Source organism: Cnephaeus nilssonii, assembly GCF_951640355.1.
Source record: "Cnephaeus nilssonii genome assembly, chromosome: X".
Lineage (NCBI taxonomy): Eukaryota > Metazoa > Chordata > Mammalia > Chiroptera > Vespertilionidae > Cnephaeus > Cnephaeus nilssonii.
Window position 1 is genome coordinate 131,376,491 of NC_137071.1, and position 23,062 is coordinate 131,399,552.

Here is a 23,062-nt window from a genome sequence, read left to right on the forward strand (position 1 = left end):
GTTCTGTGAAGAATAAACGCTGATACAAATGGCATCACTGCTTTTTGGGCTCCTTATATAAGTTCAGGCGGGTGCAAGTGAACCTTTTCACCAGGTGCACGATGAAGCTCTCAAGGTGAGCACTGTCAGGGAAACCAGAATGTTCTGGCAAGATAAACAAGGTCTGGTCAATACTGTTGTAGCCTATGCTTAACACACAACTCCTGGCAGTGCGAAATCCTGGGTTACAAAACAAAGCTCAGCAAAGAGGATTTTCCTCCCTTTTGCTTATTTCTAATGTTAAGGGAGTCCGCCATCGTTCCGTTGAGAATAGTATGATAAAGGAATTCTGTTTTTAAATGAGGGAAAGTTGTTCTCTGAAACATTTTTATGTACCGCAGTGTGAAAATTTTACTAGTAATAGGAATCATGGGAGAAATGATGTATTTTTAGCTGCTTGTTTCCCCATATTGTATACAAGGGCAAGTTCTCACTCAAGTATAGTTGATAAGAAATGCACTGGGCAGTAGAGCAGGGTATGCTTCTTTTGCTGTAATACCTCTTCCACTTCTTATGATTTTCTGCTTTCATCCTTTGACTTCTTCCTTCTGTCAGCTGAAGAATAGGTCCTTAAGAATCAAAGTTTAAAGCTAACCATTTTCAAAGTAGTCCAGGAGAACTCTAATAAACACCGTTCTCTCATAAGCAGAGGACTATCATTATGTCTTATGGAATTTAAAATTAAAAGGAAAGCATGTTTTGATCCTATGGCCATCAAGCAAGTTTTTCTACCTGTCAATAATGAAAATGTGTTTTTAGAAAAAGAAAGATGTAGCTTCTTTGAATTAATAAATGGTTGGGATATTTTGAAATTGTTTTCCTTTTATGTCTACCTTAGACAGGTTATACCTTTGCATTTCATTTTCTTTCTGTACCTTCATTTTCCAGTGGTAGGTGAGAAGGGTGCAGTGACTTGCACAGGGTCACTGCGCTCTGCCCTCTGCTGGAAGGCCATTACTCAATTGAGGTCTTCAGTTCTCATTTCAGCCGCTGTAGTGTTAGGCTGTGCTGGTTGATAATATTAACAGCGGGTCTCGGTTTAGTGTAGTGAAATAGTTGTGATATTTACAAGAAGGAAGAGGCAGGGTGTTTGGTTTCTTCGAGCAAAGGGGACGTGAGAGGATGAATCGTTAGCCTCCCCCAAACGTGTCTTGCTTTGGGATTGTTGCTGGGCCACATTCCGCCTTCCTCCCGCCTGCCAAGCCCGTCACTTCCTCCCCTTGGTGGTGGAAGTGCTTTTAAGGAAAACCACTTTATTTTTGTATTAATTGATTTTAATGCTGAACTCAAGAAGTTGATCATTTCCTTCAAATTTGGGAGAAAACTCGAATAGATGTCATAGAACTGTACTGTCCAATTTAACTGTCACTGACTGCATGTGGCTACTTAATTTTAATTTGCTTTAAATTAAATTAAAGTTAATTTAAAATTCCGTTCCTCAGTCACCCTAACTACATTACAGGTGCTGCTTGGTAGCCACAGTGCACGAATAGAATGTTTTCATCCTCACAGAAAGTTCTATTGGACAGTGCTGTCATAGATATTTTACCTGACCTTTTTATAAAAAATACATTTTTATTGATTTGAGAGAGGAAGGGACAGGGAGAGAGAGAGAGAGAGAGAGAGAAACATCAGTGATGAGAGAGAGTCATGGATCAGCTGCCTCCTGCACGCCCCTCACTGGGGATCGAGCCCACAACCTGGGCCTGTGCCCTGACCAGGAATTGAACCGTGACCTCCTGGTTCATAATGCTCAATCCCTGAGCCATTCAGGCCAGGCTGTAGATCTTTTCATTACATTCAAAAGGCACAAGCCAGTTGTCAGTAGCCTTGAAGCCCAACTTCAGAGGTTTATCCGGTGCTCCTTCTCCAGTGTTTCTATAAACTGTAGGCATCTTCTTAAATTCAAACCTAAATGGGGCTGCCCAAAATTTCCTCCTAAGAAAAAACCGAATCCACATGAAATCATTATCTGATACTCAACACCAAAGCTTAATCCCCTGTAACCTGTGCAGTTAAAATTTACTCTTTTATTTTGATCCTTAAAGTTCTTGCTAATTTTAGATTTAACTGCCCCTACCCCACCGGTGTGTTGACATCATCTTTCCTGTATTGCGAATAGCTAATGACCATTTTTCTCTGTTGCAGGTGAATGCACAATATTTGCAGCTGTTCGTGATTTAATGGCTAATCTTACACTGCCCCCTGGTGGGCGTCCATAGACACTATTGTTTTTAAACCAGGAAGGCTGACAAATGAGACAAAACAACAAAAAAAGTCTGAATTCAGCCTTCAGTTAAAAAAGGAAAAGGACTTTTTTTTTACTTTGAGCTAAATATTCTAAACTTGCAAAAATTTTCAGGGTGCACTTCATTTATCAAACCATCCATCTTTTGTGTAGTGAACTTGTAAAGTGTGTTAAATGGGACACGTTGCAAACTAGGTAAATACATCAGTGTCTCGCTTGCCAATCTTAGATTTAATATTCTGTTTTATACTATAAAGTTACGGAAATGCCAAACTTGTTTATTTAATTGTTTTCCTATGTTTTGGGTGTAATAGTCCTTTTTTGGTTTTTGTTTTGTTTTTTTAAGGCAGGTCTGTCGTTTTGAATACTGTAAAACTGTGATAAACTTTATATGAAGCTGTATTTTAATATGACCACTTTGAATCCTTACATGAATATGTTCTGGGAGTTGTTATAAAAAAAAAAAACATCCCAAAGAAGCAATATTTAATAAAACTAGAGGTTTAAAAAAACAAAAAACAGTGACACTCACTTGTGTGTATATATCAGTTCTGCAGACTTCCCAGGGCCTCCCTTCATCTCTAGCCTGGTGGGGCCAGTAACTAATTTCTAATAATATGTGTCTAAAATGTGACCAAAAACATCTACTTCTTTGTTTCAAGTTTATTTTCTTCAAACATTCTGACATTGACTGGTGGTGAACACTTAGCACCTTGGTTGTCTTTCAGTTTAGGATTTTGGCAAAAGCAAGAACCCAGTCTTTGAGAAGAGACAGTGAGTACTTCATGTTAATCAAGGCTCTCAAATACTGCAGTATTCTGGTCTGTTGAGGATGTGGTAACTTTCCTGTTAGGCAAATTTAGTTTACAGGAGACTTCTGCGTACAGCATTAATTAGGAAACAGAATTTGAATGCTCTGCCTTTGCATGAAATTTCTTCGGGGGATCCTTATCTTGCTTAATTTCCCCACCAAAGTTGGGGTTATTCAAACAATCCCTGTTTGATTCATTGTCTACAGAACGGTAACATGTTTTGCTTGGAAGAAACCTGGTCCAGTCCCCTCACTTTGAAGAACCTATGATCACATCTCAGCAGAGTTTCCTTTGGGGGCACTACGTTGTGTCTGCCAATCAGTCAGGGACTTTGATAAGCTTGAAAGAAGGTCGTCGGAAGCAAAGGTCTTCTGGTGACTTGATGCTATTTGGGGAAGTTTTACAAATGACATCATGCTGAGTTATCTTGTCACTGTAATGTTGGTTCTCCATGAAATTGCAGATGCTTTGTCTAATTCCATTTTAGATAATTTAATTGTGCTTCTGTAACTGTCTACTACCGAATTCTAATTTCAAGCATCTCACCGCAGCTGTAGCGTATCTGTTCTCAACTTTGCTTGATTCTGTCTTTCTTTCTGGTCAGCGTTGAGGCCTTCTTTGCCTTTCTTCTGTCTTATTCTGCCTTCATCTCCTGCTTCCTGCCCAACTCTGCCACTATTCAGGAGCAGGTGACTGAACTTTTCCCTTCTTTAGCTTACCTTTTATCCTTCCGTTTCCAGTCCTCGCGGTGGTAATCACATCTGTCTGTCGGTCTGACATGTCTTTATCAAGGACCAGTCCTTTTCTGTTTGGAGCGGAACCCTCTCTCATGTAGAAGCCTCCATGTGTACACAACAAATGTATTTTTATCTACAGGATAATACTGCCTCAAATAATTTTATGACTCAAGTTAACTTTTTAGGTGTGTGCCCTTTTAAGTATGATTGGTTTTGAACTGTTCATTGCATTTTAAACATGATGCATTCAGTGGACACTTTTTTCCTAATTATGCCTCCTCTCTGAATGCATTGTGCAAATCAAAAGGAAAATAGGACTCAGTGAACAAAACTTGTATTTTGATGCTTATTTAAGAGTACATTGGTGAATTTGAATTTTGATATCATACTTGATACTTGGAATTGGAATATACTTTATTAAAGCTTGAAAACACTAGTATTTGAATTTTAGGCTTCATCACAAACCATGTCTTTTGCCTCTTTTGTTACCTAGTTTCAACCAAAGGGATTGGATGCCCATAGAGATTTTTTCTACTAGAGGGTTTGGGTCTTAACTTTAAGATGTTTTCAATGTGGTTTTAGTAATAAATAAAATTTACACAAGTTTCAGAGAACTACCAACTCTCAGTAGTTAATTTTCATGAAGATGTTTGGATAGTAGCATGTATCTGCTGAAATGCCATTTCAGAATGTATAGAGTACTTTCAGAATTAGGAAAAAAGTGAAAACTTCAACAGAACATATCAAGTTATTAATGGGCTGAACCTTATATTTGAAATTAACTCTGAGTGAGTTAAGTATAGGTGTAAACTAAAATATATATGATTGTGAATTTGAATACCACTAATAACTTTCCTTTGTTGCAGTTCACACAGTAACCTGTCCACAGGATACTAATAGTCAGTCATTCTTTGGACTGTGATTAATTTTATAACTTCAAGAAGCATAATTTTATTACTCTAAATTCAGACCCAATTTCATCATAAAAAGTTGTTTCTGTCATGATTTCCCCCCAAAGAAATATCTATTACATTTTGCTTTAATATTTATTACCCAAGTGGGTTTTTTTGGTTGTTGTTTTTTAAGAGAGAGAGGAAGGGAAAAGGAGAAAGAGATAGAAATATTGATGAGAGGGAAACATCAATTGGCTACCTCCTGCTTGCCCGGGTTTGGAGATCGAGCCCCAATCCCGGTCTGGTGTCCTGTCCAGGAATGGGACCGGTGACCTCTTGGTGCATGGGACCACGCTCAGCCACTGAGCCGCACCAGCTGGGCTACCCAAGTGTTCCTGATACGAAATTACTGTACCGAAAATCTTAAGAAAACTTATAGGGACAAAAAGAGAAAATAATGTGTATTTCATTGTTTCTTGGGGAATTTTCTTTTTCATTTGGTTTGATGGGAATGGACAGTGTGTCTTAGGGGAATGATTTGAAATTTACTTAGGATAGCTTTGAGGTTAATAAAAAATGAGCAGAGGCCAACCAGCATTGTGCTACACACCTCCAGGAAGCCATGATCTCACAATTTTCTGTAAATGGCCTCCACTTCCAAGTGGCTGTGATTTGTTAATACCTTGCCCAGGAACATGATTGATTGATGAAAGGGCACATTTGGGTTAATATAAAATAATAGCTAATATTTACTGAGAGCTTACTATTGCCAGAGACCATTTAATCCTCAAAACAACCCAAATGGGGTAGGTATTAATATCTTCCTTTTACAGATGAGTAAACTGAGGCCTAGAGAAATGTAACTTGCTGAGATCAAATTTACGACTGCTTAAGATCAGACAGCTAAGTAGAGGCATTTTGAGTCCAGATCTATTTCTGTGAAATAGGAAGTCAGGGGCAGGCTCTAATGTTTAGACTCTCCCCTCGGAGCCTTTTGACGGTATACAATTTTAACATGCTTTTCAAGCTCAAGAAGTGCACGAAACCTAACTACAACTGAGATCACCTCTTGTCATTCAAAGCTGACAATTCATTTGCCTTCTGACCCTCCTGGCACACTTATTTGGAACTTAGACTCCCTTATGGGAGGAGCACTAGTTATCATATAATCAAGAGTACAAAGTAATCATCTAAGCGCAAAGCTTCAGCGCCAAAGAAGAAACCCTTATCTGGCTCCGAGTGTGCGGCCTTCCAGAATCCACCCTCCAAAACCCAGGTGATGTGTTGTCCACTTTTGCCTCTCCTTGGTGGCCCAAAGGTGTCACCTTGGCACAACGCAAGCAGGTAATAGGTGCATGGTGCTGGCTACCGCAGTCACGTTTCACTAGTTCCCGGATTTGCTACACCCAATCCGTGGGTTTAGGAACCAGGTAAGTAAGCTTAGTCGAGTTGTATAATGCTAGGAACATTGAAGTCAAGAAGTGTGCCTTCAGCGCCTTCTGCACCCCTACAAGAAGACAGGAGGGAGCACGGACATCGGAGAGGAAGGAGAATTCGGGGCTGGCGGTCTCAGTTTGGGGGAACAGAGTTGCAGGTAGAGACGCTGGATAAAGTGTGGGGTCCTTTAAGACGGGTGCGGCCGACTGGTCCTGGGAGCCGGGACGCCCCGCCCACAGGCCTGCGCGCCGTGCTGACGCGCCCAGCACGTGGGGGCGGCCTACGGGCGGGGCCCCGCCTACCGCGCGCCCCGCTTCCGGCTCTGTCTAGGATTCCGCGCCTGCGCACTGCCGCCCGCCCCGCCCCCGTGGCCTCCGCGGCAGGAGCGGGAGATGGTGCTGTCGGAGTTGGCGGTTCGCCTCAACTGCGCCGAGTACAAGAACTGGGTGAAGGCGGGCCACTGCCTGCTGCTGCTGCGCCGCTGCCTGCAGGGCTTCGTGGGCCGGGAGATGCTGGCCTTCCACCGCGGCCTGCTCGCCTGCGCCCCCGGCCTGGGCCCGGGCGCCACCTGCCGCGGCGGCTCCAGGTGCAGCCCGCGCGGCCGCCAGGTGAGCATCCGGCCCGGGGCCTTGACCGCTGAGCTCAGTGTCCCCCCACCCCCACCCCCCGCCTCATCCCCTTGCCCGCCCCGCGGAACACCCCCCCCCCCCCCCCCGTTCCGAGCTCGGTGTCCCGTGCCCTCCCTGGTGCGGGGCTCAGATGCCCAAATGCCTCTCCCTCCCCGCGCCCCCTGTAGTTCCAGCCTCAGTGCCAGGTGTGCGCGGAGTGGAAACGGGAGATCCTGAACCATCACACCAACAGAAACGGAGACGTCCACTGGGGCAACTGCCGGCCGGGCCGCTGGCCCGCGGACGCCTGGGAGGTGGCCAAGGTGAGCACCTGCGGCTATGGGGTGGGAGGGGGTCATCCGGAGCCCGCGGCCCCCTCCACAGCCCCAGAGAAGCGGGGTATGGAGCCTCAGGGCTGGTGTCGGGCGCCTCCGGGCTGTTGGGTTGGACCCAGCCCGCCTTAGGGAAGGAAGGCTTGCTGCTGCCTGTCTGCGTCCTGGGGCAGAGTGGCTGCTCCTGCTTGCCAAGCTGGAGGGGGATCTGCGGGGGGACGCGGGGACAGGATGGGGAAGAGAGCGAGGGGCCCGGGCACAGGCACCGAGGGGGCCGCATGGAGTGCGGTTTTGAGGGGCAGCCGCTCCGATCCTCAGCTTGGTTCTCGTGCCCCGTGAGCCAAGGCGGGAAAAGGCTCCAGCACGAAGGCCTCGGTGCCGTCTGAGGAACGAGGCTCCGGAGCTGGGGTAGGCAGCCAGCTGGAAGGGTTCCAGGAGACTTGTTTTTAGGGCTTGGCAGTTTGCCTTCCTCCCTGGGCCAAGTGGGGAGTTTCTGTTGTTGTTGTTGCCTTTTTGATGTTTGCCAGAAGCCGTGGAGGGGGTGGGGCGGCGCGGGCAGCCTCCTTGCCAGTGAGCAGCGGGCACAGGCTCGGTGCCTGCGAAGCGGAAATCGGTCCCAGCTCAGCCTCTGTTCCCTCACCTCAAAAATGAAGCTGAACTATCTCAGCACCCCCACACTGTTGGCTGTCATGGTCCAGTAAACCCACACACCTGCACCCCCGGCCCTCTTTTTTCTACGCCAACTCCTCCTCTCACCTGGACAAGGAAACACCTTAAAACTCCGTCTTCTACTGTGACTGTCTCTCACCCGCTTGGTCTCTGTTGCTGCTGTTATACCCTTGGAATTCTCTGGAAGCACAGGCCACCTGTTTATGCCACTTGGCGTTGCTGTCACCTGCAGACCTAGTTCATATTCTTTCTAACCCCCTCCTTTTTTCGCCCTTCTCTGAACTTGCCTGCCCAGCTCCAGCCCTGATGGCTGAAGAATCTCACAGGGAAGCTGACTGGTTTCACTTTCCGTTTTTCTTTTCTTTTGTTCATGAGCACCATTTATTGATTTATTTGTTCTCCCCCGCTCCCCACCCCCCCCCCCCCCTTTTTGGCAACCATCAGCTTGTTCTCTATATCTGTGGGTCTGTTTCTATTTTGCTTATTCATTTCTTTTTCTAGATGCCACATACAAGTGAGATCATATGGTATTTGTCTTTCTCTGACTTATTTCACTTAGCATAATGCCCTCCAGGTCCATCCGTGGTGTCACAAATGGCAAGAAGAAAACAGAAACACTAATTCAAAAAGATATATACACTCCTAGGCTCATTCCAGCGTTACTAGTACTAGCCAAGATAGAGAAGCAGCTGAGCTGTCTATCAGTAGATGAATGGATAAAGAAGATGGTGTGTGTGTGTACACAATGGAATCTTATTGACAGTTAAAAAAATGAAATCTTGCCGGGCCAGGGTGGCTCAGTGGTTGAGCATCAACACATGAACCAAGAGGTCACCAGTTTTAGAGAGGAGGGAAGGGAGAGAGAGAGGAACATCAGTATCACAGAGAACATCGATTGGTTGCCTTCTGTACGCGCCCTGACCACGGCTTGAACCCACAACCTTTCATTATATGGGCTGATGCTCCAACCAACTGAGCCACACCGGCCAGGGCTCCAAGCATGCTTGCTTCATCTCTCCGAACTCTCACTACCCTCTTTGTACCTCACAGTAGTTAGGAAATCCCCCTTCTCTCCCTCTCTGCGTCACACTCTCGCCCTCTCCTTTTTATGCCCTCGCCTAAAGCCCTTGGGGGGCTTTCTGATGCCCTTAGAACAAATCCCAGACCCCTTTCCAGAGCCAGGAGGGCCCAGCGCCATCTGGCCCTTGTTTATTTCTCCACCCTCCCCTCCCCCTCCCCCTCCCCCTCCCCCTCCCCCTCCCCCTCCCCCTCCCCCTCCCCCTCCCCCTCCCCCTCCTCCTCCTTCTCCTCCTCCTCCTCCTCCTCCTCCGTGTGGACACGGCAGGCGGCAGCGAGAGGCAATAGGTGTGTTTCACAGAGCTGTGTCTAACGCGTGGAGCACACGGTATGCGGTTTTAAGAAACAGCTTTCCGCCGAGACCGGTGTGGCTCAGTGGATAGAGCGTCGGCCTGCGGACTGAAGGGTTCCAGGTTTGATTCCGGTCAAGGGCATGTACCTTGGTTGCAGGCACATCCCCAGTGGGAGGTGTGCAGGAGGCAGCTGATCGATGTTTCTCTCTCATCGATGTTTCTGACTCTCTATCCCTCTCTCTCTTCCTCTCTGTAAAAAATCTACATATATATATATATATATATATATATATATATATATATAAAAGAAACCGCTTTCCGAGGCAGTAGACCCTCCCTGTTGGCTTCTGTTTCTAGAGAAAGGGAATAATCGCTAGAATAAAACGCCATTGCGCAAGAGACAGGCTCACCGTGGCGAGAAAATGCCAGCCAGAGCGGGCTTGTAGTGGGAGGAAAACCACTTTCAGAGGGTGGCATGTCGGTGGCTGTTGAGATACATAGAAAGACGGGGATGGTACTGGCCGCTGTACCTTTTGATAGGGGCCATTTCTTAATGCCATGAGGCTCAGGTGTCGGGTCCCCCACCATCCGGAACACGTCCCGACCCCCCCCCCCCCCCCCCGCCCCCGGGTGCACTGGCGCCTCGAGCAGCCCTGAAATGTGTTTGTTTTCAAGGGGACTCTGTGTTTTATTTAGGGTCCTCGTTGCACGCCGTTTCTCATGTCATCTTTCCCAGTCCCTTGGCAGGATGCGCTCCTGAGCTGCTTAGCTCGGTGAAGTTGTTGCCTTCAGATGTAAACTTGGCAATGTTTCAGGAAAGAAATGTGCCCCAGCCTTGCTATAGCACCATTTGGGGGGTTTGTGCCAGAAAATGCTGTAAAAGGCAAGATCGTGCTAGAACAGGCATCTAGGGCCGTGGTCGGCAAACCGCGGCTCGCGAGCCACATGCGGCTCTTTGGCCCCTGGAGTGTGGCTCTTCCACAAAACACCACGGCCTGGGCGAGTCTATGTTGAAGAAGTGGCGTTAGAAGAAGTTTAAGTTTAAAAAATGTGGCTCTCAAAAGAAATTGCAATCGTTGTCCTGTTGGTATTTGGCTCTGCTGACTAGTGAGTTTGCCGACCCCTGGGCTAGGGCCTCCAACCCCGGAGTTCCATCTGGAACTCGGCAGGTCCTACTCACCGCACCATCAGCAAGGTGATTGCCAGCGTTTAGGGCCTGTTCATTCGCATTAACTTACTTAATCGTCACAACACACTTCGAGGTACATGAGAACAGTTTTCCCCGTTTGCTGATGAGGTCTCTGAGCGTGAGGACCTTGCCCAAGGTCACACAGCTGCCGAGTGGCAGAGCTGGGATTTGAACCCAGCCCTGGCCCCCACACTCCAAAGCCCACAGCCTTACCTGTAGACTACTATACTGAGCTTTCTCAAGTCCTTTCAGTGTCTGACTATTATTTAACAATTTTAAATCTCCTTTAACAACTCAGCCACTGACACTTCAGTACGGAAACGAAAGACGGTGCTTTCTACCTGTGCTTCCTGCCGACATGCTGTTAAGAAAGTACCGGGAACCAGCTATGTGAAATGTTGGCTAAGTGTCTCTCAGAGCACAGGGACAGATAGAACAGCCCTTCAGTTACTGCCCTTGGCCCCGGCTGAGCTGTCGCCCTGTTTCCCGGCTTGTGCTTTGGACTCACGAGGCTCTAACTTAAAACTTCACCGAGAGAATGGCGGTCAGCGCTTGGGAAGCAGACACGTGACATGGGCCCCAGTAGCTCACGGGCTTGGAGGAAACTCGGGTGCCCCTCGCCTCTCCCTCCCACAGGCCTTCATGCCCCGCGGACTGGCGGACAAAGCAGGACCCGAGGAATGTGACGCAGTGGCTCTGTTAAACCTCATCAACGCCTGCGATCACTTCCTGGTTGATCGAAAGAAAGTCACAGAGGTAAGAGCTGTCCGATTTCAGTCCCTACAGTGGGAGTCAGTCCCGTATGTCCTGTGGAGCCAGCTGAGAAACACCCAGTGATGCTGAAGCAGCGCGCAGGCGCAGCACACAGCCCCTCCCCAAGCACCGATGTGCAAAGAAACCTAGACTTGGCTCCCGAGCTGGCACTGCTCAGCGGGCTAGTGGGGCTCACGTGCCGTCACCTTCTGTGATGTCCAAGATCTCCTGCGCAAGCGCGGTCAGGAGACTGGCCTTCTGTTCTTCCTCGTGAACGCTTCCTGCCAGCCCGCTGTTGTGCCTTTCGCCGCTAAACTAGGTGAGCCTCACCTTTCTCTTCTGGGCTCTCCCATAAACAGATGCAAAGTTATTTTCAGTGTTAAAAACTGTGTGTGCAGAGCAGTGCATCATTCTGTTCATGGTATGGCAGCTTTTGAGTCCTGCCCTTCTAAACGTCATTGGCAAGCCCGGCCGGCGTGGCTCAGTGGTTGAGTGTTGACCTATTAACCAGGAGATCAGGGTTTGATTCCCGGTCAGGGCACAGGCCCAGGTTGCGGGCTCCATCCCGTATGTGGGGCGTGCAGGAGGCAGCCGATCCATGATTCTCATCATGGATGTTTCTCTCTCTCTCCCTCTCCCTTCCTCTCTGAAATCAGTAAAAGTGTTTTTTAAGAACTTTTAAAAATTTAATTGGTAAGACCAAGTTACATAGAACTGGAGAAAACAGGAACACTAGGGAGTAAAGGTCAAAATAGATCACTGTGTCAGATTTCCTTGGAGATTTAGACAGATTTCTCTCTCTCACCAGAGAACAGCTCTACGCAGTTATTACTCTGAGGGGCGTTGAGAGAGTGCATGTGAGCGGAGTGTTTATAACGTAGGAAAATGCATGGATATTCTGCGAGGTTGCCAGCGGCTGAAAGGACTGAGAAGCCTCTGACATCAGCAGAGACAAAACGATCGCAGTGCGGAATTGACCCCTGTGCTCCCTCCTAACAAAGATGTGGACGGCTTTCCATGCATTAACGAACACAGTCAACAGCACCGTCTGTCTTAAAACACACGCTGAAGTTGCTCTGTCATCATGGTTTCCGCAACGAAAAGCTCCCCTGGCCCAGCTTCCTGAGGTTCCAGCGGTAGTTACAGGGTTTTTGCATTTTCTGCTGTAGCCTTGGGTGCGCGCAGAGCCGCCAGCCAATACTCTTGCTCTTCGGCGGGTTGTTTCCAGTTAAGGGATGTGGGGTTTGTACGAGACAGCCCAGCCAGTCACGAGCTTTCAAGGACTGAGGCTAGTTGTCAGCTTGTGTGTATTTCTTTCCCTGATGAATTGATTATTCAAGGGGCAGGGGACTGAACATAACAAAAAGCCTTTCTGCAGCTTTTCTTTTTTTATAAAAAAACTAGAGGTCCAGTGCACAAAATCTATGCAAGAGTAGGCTTTCCCCCGGCTGCCGGCACCTGGGACCCAGGCTTCCCTCCAGCCGCCGGCAGGCACCCAGGACCTGGGCTTCCCTCGCAGCCCCAGCTTCATCCGGAAGGTTGTCCGGAAGGACACCCAGTCTAATTAGCATATTACGCTTTTTTAATAAAAAAATATGTTTTGTTCTTTTTATTGATTTCAGAGAGAGGAAGGGAGAGGGAGAGAGAGAACCATGGATCGGCTGCCTCCTGCATGCCACACACTGGGGATCGAACCCACAACCCAGGCATGTGCCCTGACTGGGAATGGAACCGTGACCTCCTGATTCGTAGGTCGATGCTCAACCACTGAGCCACGCCGGCTGGGCTGCAGCTGTCTTTGAAACTACCAAAAATGTCAGTTTACCCCACTGTTTGACTTTGAAGGCTTTTACCTTTTTCTGTCTTTCTGTAGGTGATTAAGTGTCGTAACGATATCATGCACTCTTCAGAGATGAAGGTATCTTCTATGTGGCTTCGAGATTTCCAGATGAAGATCCAACATTTTCTGAATGAATTCCGTAATATCCCAGAGATTGTGGAGGCGTACTCCAGAATAGAAGAGGTGAAAATTAGGTTAAACGCTTCTGGCATAAAGAACTAAGGGGAGCCCTAGCCAGTTTGGCTCAGTGGATGGAGCGTCGGCCTGTGGACTGAAAGGTCCCGGGTTTGATTCCAGTCAAGGGCACGTGCCCGGGTTGTGGGCTCGGTCCCCAGTGTGGGGCGTACAGGAGGCAGCCGATCCATGATTCTCTCTCATCATTGATGTTTCCATCTCTCTCTCCCTCTCCCTTCCTCTCTGAAACCAATAAAATATATTTTTTTAAAAAAGAACTAAGGGGGAAAAGTAGCCACAGTCACTCATTTAGAATTTAAAGTTTATTAGGTTTAAATGAAATCTTAGCATGTAAACAGGGAAAAACATGTTAATATGAAATCTAGAATTGTACTGGGCTAAGAAGCTTTTCTGTGGTCACAGGATGTTATTAAAATGGGTCCCGTCAGTGATAATTCATTATGATTGAATTCTTCAAGTCATCCAGCGAAATATCTTTTTCATTCAATCAGTTCACCTATCTGTTTGGTATTCCAACAGCTGCTGACATCGGACTGGGCCGTCCTCATCCCCGAGGAAGATCATCGAGATGGGTGTGACTATGAAACAGGCATTTACCTGAGTGAGAGCCAAGTCCATGAAATCGAAATGGAATTTCTAAAGGAAAAACTTCAAGAGATTTATCTTCAAGCGAAAGAACAAGAGGTGTTGCCAGAAGAGGTAAAAAAAATAAAAAGTACTATATCCTCTGTGCGAGTAAACAGACAGAGACGCCAGGGAGGAAGAGTAGCTAATTTTAGCATATTACCAGCCACATTTCTGATTTATAAGACAAATCCCTTCCAGAAATGAATGCCCTTTTGGCGCAGATGGGTATTACCTTTATACAGTTCTTTTCACTTGGGCAGACACATTTCAGTGCCTGATGCGTGCCATAGAGTGGAACCACACGGTGAGGCTGCCACAGGACTCTGAACAGCGGTGCCAGAGAGTCTCTGGGGGTGGGGGTGGGGGTGGGGGTGGGAAAAAGGCTTTGCTGAGAAGGTGCTGTGGAGCTGGGACTAGCAGAATCAGCTCAGAGTTTGACAAATTGGCAAGAGAAGCAGGGCGTTCTTGGCGGAAGGAACAGCACCTGTCAAAGCATGAAAGCAGCTTGGGCCCAGCCGGTGTGGCTCAGTTGTTGAGCGTCGACCTATGAACCAGGAAGTCACAGTTCAATTGCCAGTCAGGGCATGTGCCCACGTTGTGGGCTTGATCCCCAGTAGGGGGCACGCAGGTGGCAGCCGATCCATCATTCTCTCTCATCATGGATGTTTCTCTCTCTCTCTCTCTCTCTCTCTCTCTCTCTCTCTCTCTCTCTCTCTCTCTTCTCCCTCTCTCCCCCTTCCTCTTTCTGAAATCAATATTTTTCAAAAAGACAGACTAGCTTGGGCCTGGACAGTGACAAGGTGAGCATGGGAGGAGGCATGATGAGATGTGAGGTGGCCAGGTAGGTTGAAGCCATATTTTGAAAGATTTTCTGTGCTTCACCCAGGGCTTGGACCTTATTCCCAGAAAGTGGTAGGGAGCCGACAGGTTTGTGTGTTTTTTAAGTCCTCACCTGAGGATACGCTTATTGGTTTTAGGGAGACAGTGAGTGGTGCCCTCCCTGGCACACCATAGTTACTTAAATGATGACTAAGACTGTCAGATCTTCTGTTTTCTGAGTCCCTGGGCTTCATCTTGCTTTGTTTTAAAATGCGTGGAGCCAGCCCCACTTCTCTTCCTGCTGCTGCTGCCAGAAGCAGGGTTGAGCAAGAGGAGGCAGCCAGGCGCTCAGGATCTCAGCCCTGGCGGCGTCCGGGGTCCCCACTTCCCTCTTGAGGGAGCTGCAGTTCTTTCCTGTTTGTGTAACAACGAGCAAAACGCACCAGCAGCAGCACACTCAAGCCAGGAGTCTGTGCGCCGCCGCGAGCTGCCAGGGAACCTGGCCATCACCTGATCGCAGCCCGCGCGTTCCACGCGAGGCAGCAGCCGGAGGAGCAGGCTCTGGCGGGTGGGAGGCTGCCGGCCGCGCCTGAGGGCTGGCCGGGGGTGCCCGCGCTCCGGGCCTGTGCCTCATGCCTCACTGCATCTTGTGTCACCGAAGGGCTGGCGGCCGTACATTCCAAACCCTCATTATCTCTGTTCGCCAGGAACAAATTGGGGTTAATGGGCTTGTTCTCTGGGTCCCCAGTCTCTAGATAGGGTTGATAAGTTCTCATTTCGCATGCTTTTGTTCAGTAGACCATGGCATTTCTCTTGCTGTTGCCATTGATCAAAATGTAAATTCAGATGGATTGGCATGTTATCTCTAAGAAGTTGAAGGTTGGCTTTCCATGATGTGTGGAACTTGACCTCGTTGTGGAAGTTCAGTCCCAGATATGGTTCTCCAAAGGCAGATGATTCATTCGATAGACCAGCTCTCAGTGGCTCTAAGATGCCATGTTGTAAGACACAACGTTGATTCCGTTACTTCTAAGACAGAAAAAAAAATGCTGCCAATTTATTGTAAGACACGCAGTGGTAAGATGCAGTCTCATTTGAGATGTTAAAATAGGAAGAAACAACACGTGCATCCAGGAATGAAGAAATCCGGTGATTATATTATGAGCACAGGCCTTTTCCTGTGAGTATTTCATAAGACCTGCTTCTGGTATTCGGTAAAACCGGGGGGGTCGGGGTAGAAAGCCACATTGAGGAAGAATGGCTCATGGTGGTAATTTAGTGTGACGGTTCCCAGAATGCCTCATGGAGCTCATGACAGAGAGAGCTCATCATGTCAATTCTTTTCTGTTCGATGATGAGCTGTAATGATATACCCTGAGTGGCCAGATTATGATGATCTCTGAACGCATAATAATCTGGCCACTCAGTGTGTGTGTGTGTGTGTGTGTGTGTGTGTGTGTGTGTGTGTGTTAGAGGCCCGGTGCATGCATTCGTGCATGGGTGGGGTCCGGCCAGCCTGGCCAGGGGGAGGAGACATGGGCGGTTGGCCGCCTGCCTTCTGGTTGAACTCCTGGTCGAGGGGACCATTTGCATATTAGCCTTTTATTCTATAGGATAGACACGGAGTGGCCAGATGATTATGCGTTCAGAGATCATCATCATCTGGCCACTCCATGTAGAACGTTATCAAAGGGGCTCCCCTGGAATACACTGTGCGTGTGTAACTGCGCTCGCAAGTTGCGCTCTGCTTCAGAGCCGCGGGGAGCAGCAGCCAGCCAGCTCCCCGGGGACATGTGTGGCGTGTGGCCACCAAAGGCCGTCTGCCGCAGAGCTCGGCTGCCACCAAGCGCCCTTCGCACAGCCCTGCTGGCCCCCCATGCCCTGTTTGCACCTGGCGGTTTGAAATTCAGCGGGTCATCTTCATTGTACGTGTTGACGGTTTCCAGATTTGTTCTTTAAGGCCCAGGTGCCCTTCAGGGGCTGCGGGCTTGTTTCCAGCCGTGTCACACACAGCTCCGGCTGAAGGGCCTCCCCGGCCCTCCCTGCTCCCTGCTCATCGGAGCGACAAGCCACGGCCCGTCCTCCCGTCCCCTCCGTCCCCGGCAGACATCAGCCCGCGCCTCTGGCTCTTTCATTCGCTCACATCAGTCACCTGAGTGCTTGCTGAGTGCCCCCCCGCCCCCAGACCTGCATCGGAATCAATCATGTGCACCCTAAACTTTAAGGGCCACCTTCCTGCTAGGGGTAGGGCACTCCACCACTTTCCTTCATTAGATTTAGATCTCCCTGACTACGCTCTTAAATGGGGCTGGAGTGCCCCATTTAAAAAACTTCATCAGCCCTAGCCGGTGGGGATCAGTGGATAGAGCGTCGGCCTGTTGACCAGAGGGTCCCGGGTTCGATTCCGATCAAGACCACGTACCTCGGTTGCAGGCTCCTCCCCAGCCCGGGCCCTGGTCAGGGCTCGTGCAGGAGGCAACCAATCGGTGTGTCTCTCTCACATCGATGTTTCTCTCTGTCTCTCCCTCTCTTCCACGCTCCCTAAAAATCAATGGGAAAATATCCTCCGGTGAGGAGGAACAGCAACAAAAGTCCATCATACCCCAAGATACACGTCACTCTCACCTTCATCATAAGCACAGGGACCAGCGAGGGTGTCCTGAATGAGCAGCAGCCTGGAAGTGTACCAAGGGCTCATTCAGGACACCCTCGCTGGTTAAGTGTCTGGAAGTCCGTTGCCGGTGGGAGTTTAAATTGCTACAACCTCAATAGATGGAAGTTTGGGCACAATCTATGAATGAAACAGAAAACCCCATCAAAATTAAAACTGCCTTTCACTTTTAAAAACATCCTGCAATAGACTTGTTGCTTATGCAGAATGGCACATATACAGCATTATTGGTTTTAACAGAAATAAAACGTTAAAATGTGAAACTTCCAAAACTGAAATATTATTCAGCCATTAAAAAAAGAACGAGGGCACTCTTTCTAATCTGAGGTCGGAAAGATCCGTGGAAGAACAGTGTCTAGTCCGCTACCATTTATATTTTTTTAAGTGTGTACAATGTGTACACGTGCCCACGTGGAAAAGCTTCACTGGGGAGGAGCGAGGTGACAGCACAGAGGTTTGGGAGAGGACCTGTCGCTTACCTTGTACCCTTGTGCTCGTCTTGAAGTTTGTACCTGCACATGTATTCCTATTAAATATACGTGCACAGATACATGCACACATACAGGGTGTCCCAAAAACTGTATACACGCACTGTGAGTAATTATAAAGGCAGTGCTTATTAAAATACATTTCACTTTCAAAAGTGAGCTGCTCAAGTGTGTATACATTTTGGGGACCCATGTATGTCTTTATATGTATGGATGTATATGTTTAATAGTAACACATGTATAGGTATAAACTTCAAAATGAAAGGGCTTCATTTTATTTTTATATATACATGTATATCATGTCTGTGTATAAATGTGTGTATGTGTGAATGTCCCCAACTTACAATGGCTTTGCTTACGGTTTTTCGGCTTTACAATGGTGCAGCACAGGTGGCGTGTTTCAATAGAAACCATACTTTGAATTTTGATCTTTTCCTGGGCCAGGTGCGTGCGGTCTCCTCTCTCGTGCTGGGCAGCTGCAGGCAGATGATCTTGCGCAGCTGCAGGCGGATGTAGGTGTTCTGAGCACATTCAAGGTGGGCTAGGCCCCAGTGGCTCGAGAGCCACATGCGGCTCACCAGCCGCGGTTTGCCGCTCTGTTGACTAATGCTTTTGCCGACCACTGGGATAGGGGCTTAATCACAAGGAACAACAACAGCCTGTAGTTATTGGAATTGAGAGTCTAGTCCAGTGGTCGGCAAACGCATTAGTCAACAGAGCGGCAAACCGCGGCTCGAGAGCCACATGTGGCTTGCAAGCCGCAGTTTGCCGACCACTGGGGTGGATTAAATGCATTTTGGACTTACATTTTCCATTTACAACGGGCTTAGCAGGATGTGACCTCATTGTAAGTTGAGGATTATCTTTGTGTGTTGTGTATATGGCCCTTGCATACAGATGCAACAAGTTTTTAAAAAGTTTGAGGAGGCCTGGCCAGCATGGCTCAGTGGTTGAGCGTCGACCTGTGAACCAGGAGGTCACGGTTGGATTCTTGGCAGGGCACAGGCCCCGGGTTGTGGGCTTGATCCCCAGTGTGGGGAGTGATCAATGATTCCCTCTCATCATTGATGTTTCTGTCTCTCTTTCCCTCTCTCTTCCTCTCTGAAATCAATAAAAAAATATATATTTTTAAAAAGTTTGAGGAGGCAAGCAAACACTCCGTTGTGTGGCCCAGAACCAGCGAGCATGAGTTTGGTTTTGTTTGAGTAGAGGATGCTTTGTTTTATTTATTTTAAAAATATATATTTTGCCGAAACCGGTTTGGCTCAGTGGATAGAGCGCCGGCCTGCGGACTGAAGGGTCCCGGGTTCGATTCCGGTCAAGGCATGTACCTTGGTTGCAGGCACATCCCCAGTAGGGGGTGTGCAAGAGGCAGCTGATCGATGTTTCTCTCTCATCGATGTTTCTGGCTCTCTATCCCTCTCTCTTCCTCTCTGTAAAAAATCAATAAAATATATTAAAAAATAAAAATAAAAATATATATTTTATTGTGTCTGCAACCAAGGTACATGCCCTTGACTGGAATTGAACCTGGGACCCTTCAGTCCACAGGCCGACGTTCTATCCACTGAGCAACACCGGTCAGGGCGAGGATGCTTTGCTTTAAAGGGTTGGTTGGGTTTGTCTGTGGGCAGGCGGCTGTAGGCACGGTTTCTGTCTCTCAGTGGACACGTGAGCAGGAGCCCGACTTGGAGCTGGGAGTTTTCCCTCGGATTCTCGGACTGCACATTGTGTGGGTTCTTTCCGCAGATCCTAACTCGGCTGGGAGCGGTGAGAGACTTTCTGAGAAACAATGCGGATCTTAGGAAGGGTCTCTCAGAGGATCTGCAGAAGCTGGACAGCCTGTGTCCACAGCATCAGAAACTGCATTCAAAGGAGCCTGGGGTCCAGGCAGCCGCAGGGGAGGCGTGAGCGGAGCTTAGGATCGGCTGGTAAGTGAGACTAGAACAGCCTCGCCCCTCGGATGTCCGCTCTCTGTGTCGGGTCAGTGGCCACATTCTCACCCAGGACTGCCCTGTCCTGCTGGAGAGAGGGCCCGGGCTTGGTGCTCGCGCCAGCTTTGTGGAGCCGCGTGCGCCTGAAGGGGCTGGTCGGGTCTTAAGTGAGCCAGCCTCGGACCATAACCGGAAAGCCGGGCAGCCCTCTGTGGTGCCCACGGTGCCCCGCTCTCAGCTGTGGCTTTCAGAGCAACTTGTTACTTTCCACAAGAAGATCTCATTAAAATAAATAACCGGTATTTTAGTTTCTTCCCCCTCAAATACAATTAAATATCTTCTTTGATTTTAGGTTGCCCTTGGGCCAAAGGCGGCACGACTTCGCCCTCAGCGTCCTTTTCTGTGCGAAAGGGGAGACTTCGCAGAGCACTCTGCCCCCCAAAGGGATGCTGTCTGCCCCTGAGCCCCTTTCTGCCTTTGGGACTAGTGCCCTAGCCCAGGGGTCGGCAAACTCGTTAGTCAACAGAGCCAAATACCAACAGGACAACGATTGACATTTCTTTGGAGAGCCACATTTTTTTAACTTAAACTTCTTCTAACGCCACTTCTTCAACATAGACTCACCCAGGCCGTGGTATTTTGTGGAAGAGCCACACTCAAGGGGCCAAAGAGCCGCATGTGGCTCGCGGGCCGCAGTTTGCCGACCACGGCTCTGTACTCATAAGCGGGGTGTTGTGCGAGCTACACTGCCCGAAAGATGTTAGATACTCTTAAGCCAAAACTGTCATCCGGGGGTTTTGGGAGGTTTTGCTTTTGTTTTGTTTGTTTTGTTTTGTTACTATGTAAAAGCTGATGTTCTTTTCTGGTCCTACACTCTGGCTGCTGAGCGCAGGCAAGGCTGGGTGAGGCCAGCCTGTGTGAAGGCTCATGCAGAGCCCTCTGCCCCTTTGCAGACCCTTTCCCCCCCCCCCCCCCCACCTCCCCGCCTCCTTCCTGAAAGTCTCACTCATGAGGAGGCCCAAGGCGCGAGCTGGGTGTCAGAGTTGAGACAGAAATCCTTCCTTTCTGGAAGAAGGCAAGAAAAAAATGTCCCGAAAGGCCATTTTCTAGCCATTTCCAATTAGTTACGGAACTGGGAGCCTGAGGCAGTAGGACAAGAAGGTGGGTCCATGCTGGTCAGGGCGGGGCTGGAGAACAGTAACTTGACTGACCCGGGGGGGTGGGCGGGGGGCAGGGAGGTCACAGGTCAGCGCCACAAACGAATGTTGGGAAAAGGTCCCCAGTTGCTGGCACTTAGGAAAGTAAACTGCCTTAGCAGTCACAGCTCTTTCCGCTCACTTAGACCCCACGTGCTGAGCACCGGCCTGGCCCTCCTGTGTTCATATGTAGATGTACATGTCAGTTACACTGTCATCTAAGCCTCGCCCCTCTAGGGAATTTAAGAATTACAACTTTCTTACGGAAATTCACTTTCTTTTCAACAGATTCACAGATTCATTCATACCTCCTCTATTCCTCTTACCCAAGATGTCTGCCACCCTGACTGTGTCCTGTGTGTTTCCTGAACTGTGGCGCCGCTGTCCCATTCCAGCTGTGGTGCTTAGCTGGCCATGTTGCCTCTGAACCTTCAGGGACAGAATTGCCACGGTCCCCGCTGCCCAGGGCCTAGCCGCCTGGAGGAGTGGCCCAAGTGAAGCTGAGCTCTTGCTTCCTCGGCTGCCCATCAAGGATGTGATCTGGCCCTGGCCGGTGTGGCTCAGTGGATAGAGCGTCAGCCTGCAGACCAACGGGTCCCGGATTCGATTCTGGTCAAGGGCATGTACCTTGATTGCAGGCTCCTCCCCGGCCCGGGCCCTGGTCAGGACTCGAGCAGAAGGCAACCAATCAATGTGTCTCTCTCACCTCGACATTGCTCTCTGTCTCTCCCTTTCCCTTCCACTCTCCCTAAAACAAAAATCAATGGAAAAATAACCTTGGGTGAGGATTAACAAACAAATTTTTTTTAAAAAAAGGAAAAAATGTAAAAATGGATGTGATCTGTAGAGAAGGGGCAAGGATGGGGGCGGGTGTTCAATGTAAATATTTTTACATTAAAAGACACTTAATGTAATTTTATAAAACCTAGACATATGCAGATGTGCCTGTAACTTCCTGCTTGAATCTTTCTTGTTACTCTTTTTTTTTTGGGCGGGGGGGGCGTATTTTGTTTTGTTTTGTTTTGTTTTTGTTCCGAAACCTGGGAACGAACCATGCTCTTTGGTCTTTAATCTTACATTTTCTCTCTCCCTTCATTTTATGGAATTCCTTGAGATGACTTCAGTAGTGAAGAAACAAAAATTTTCATTCATCTTAAACTCCCCCCAAACTAAGAAACCCTGCAGTGTTTTCTAGCTTCTAGATATAAGATACAAAACTTGGCATCAAATGAAATCTTGATTCACTAACCTCATTTTCAACTTTAGGGACTTTGGGGTTATGGACACTTTATTTTCATACCTCTCACATCCAGTTAGCTTTTCCTTATCTATTCAACAAACATTTATCAATGTCAACCACGTGCCAGGCATGGAATAAATGCAGATGTGAGGATTTCAAAGGCACACACGATGGCCTCTGAGCTTTCATCTTACTGGATTTAATGTCCGCTCTGGTAAATTTCGACACTGTTCAGAAAACTAGACTGGCAGCATTGGATTACATCGAAATTGAAACAAAGGAAGACATTCCCAGAGAAGGCTTAAAGCAAATGTGACGGATACAGGGACATGAGCTGTGGGCCCCCTGCAAACCTGTGCGTGTGGGAACAGTATGCACCGAAGGGTAGTCCCAGAATTGGCAGCCAGCCATGGGGGGCGGGGGGGGGACCAGTTTAAGTGACAGCACAGCCATGCTGCAGAGTATTATGCAATTGGTAAAAAGGAGAGAAGGAGCAAGTGCTGCCGTGCAGTCCTATGGAATACTCTCTGAGACATATTAACAGAAAAGCGGAATGTTAGCAATGCGTAGCATGCTGTAGAACTATTTGTATTTTAAAATAACAGGTCTGGAAAGTTGGGTATTTTTCCCCAGTTTTTTGGCTGTTACCTCTGCGAAAGGAATTGGGGTCAAGAGGGGTGGTTCGAAGAAACTGGGCTTTTCTACTTTGTACACTCCCATGTGGAGTTTTTACAACAAACACACACCCGTGTCCTTTGTAATTTTTTTTGTTTAAAATTTTATATTTCAGAATAAAGAGACATAAACAATATGAATCCAAACAGAGTCATGTGTCACATTTCCTTCAATCTGTCGCAGCCTCCGTGTTGTAGGGGTCAGCTCCACCTCGGGGTATTCCTTAGCTGTCAAGGTCAGAAGCAGCCCGGAAGTGGCTGCGCCCTCCCCTCCCCCAAGGCTTTGTTTGA

At 48.3% G+C, this 23,062-nt stretch overlaps 2 protein-coding genes across 7 annotated transcripts in view; both read left to right on the forward strand.

The window, feature by feature from the left end:
• The window catches only part of MED14 (mediator complex subunit 14), a 62,274-nt gene extending 57,843 nt beyond the window's left edge, over window positions 1–4,431 (forward strand). The window contains exon 31 of one of the 2 annotated variants that reach the window (XM_079765725.1): window positions 2,188–4,431. In XM_079765725.1, coding sequence (XP_079621851.1) covers window positions 2,188–2,261 — 74 coding nt within the window. In that variant the 3' untranslated portion in view covers window positions 2,262–4,431. The remainder of the gene's footprint in view (window positions 1–2,187) is intronic. The other variant, XM_079765726.1, reaches the window with a different exon arrangement.
• A 2,059-nt stretch (window positions 4,432–6,490) lies between these two features.
• On the forward strand, window positions 6,491–22,886 carry LOC307096180 (uncharacterized protein CXorf38). 5 transcript variants are annotated; one of them, XR_013813247.1, is made up of 8 exons: window positions 6,495–6,774; window positions 6,963–7,097; window positions 10,971–11,090; window positions 12,961–13,110; window positions 13,642–13,821; window positions 19,477–19,658; window positions 20,014–20,822; window positions 21,154–22,886. XR_013813247.1 is itself a non-coding variant. In XM_079765727.1 (7 exons), the coding sequence occupies exons 1-6, from the start codon at window positions 6,559–6,561 to the stop codon at window positions 19,636–19,638; spliced, it is 963 nt and encodes a 320-aa protein (XP_079621853.1). In that variant the 5' UTR covers window positions 6,495–6,558; the 3' UTR covers window positions 19,639–19,658; window positions 21,146–22,886. The 5 variants fall into 5 exon arrangements, 4 of the variants coding, with proteins under 4 accessions (XP_079621855.1, XP_079621856.1, XP_079621853.1 ...); XM_079765727.1 differs by lacking the exon at window positions 20,014–20,822 and having other exon boundaries at window positions 21,146–22,886; XM_079765728.1 differs by lacking the exon at window positions 20,014–20,822.
• Window positions 22,887–23,062: the final 176 nt, after the last annotated feature.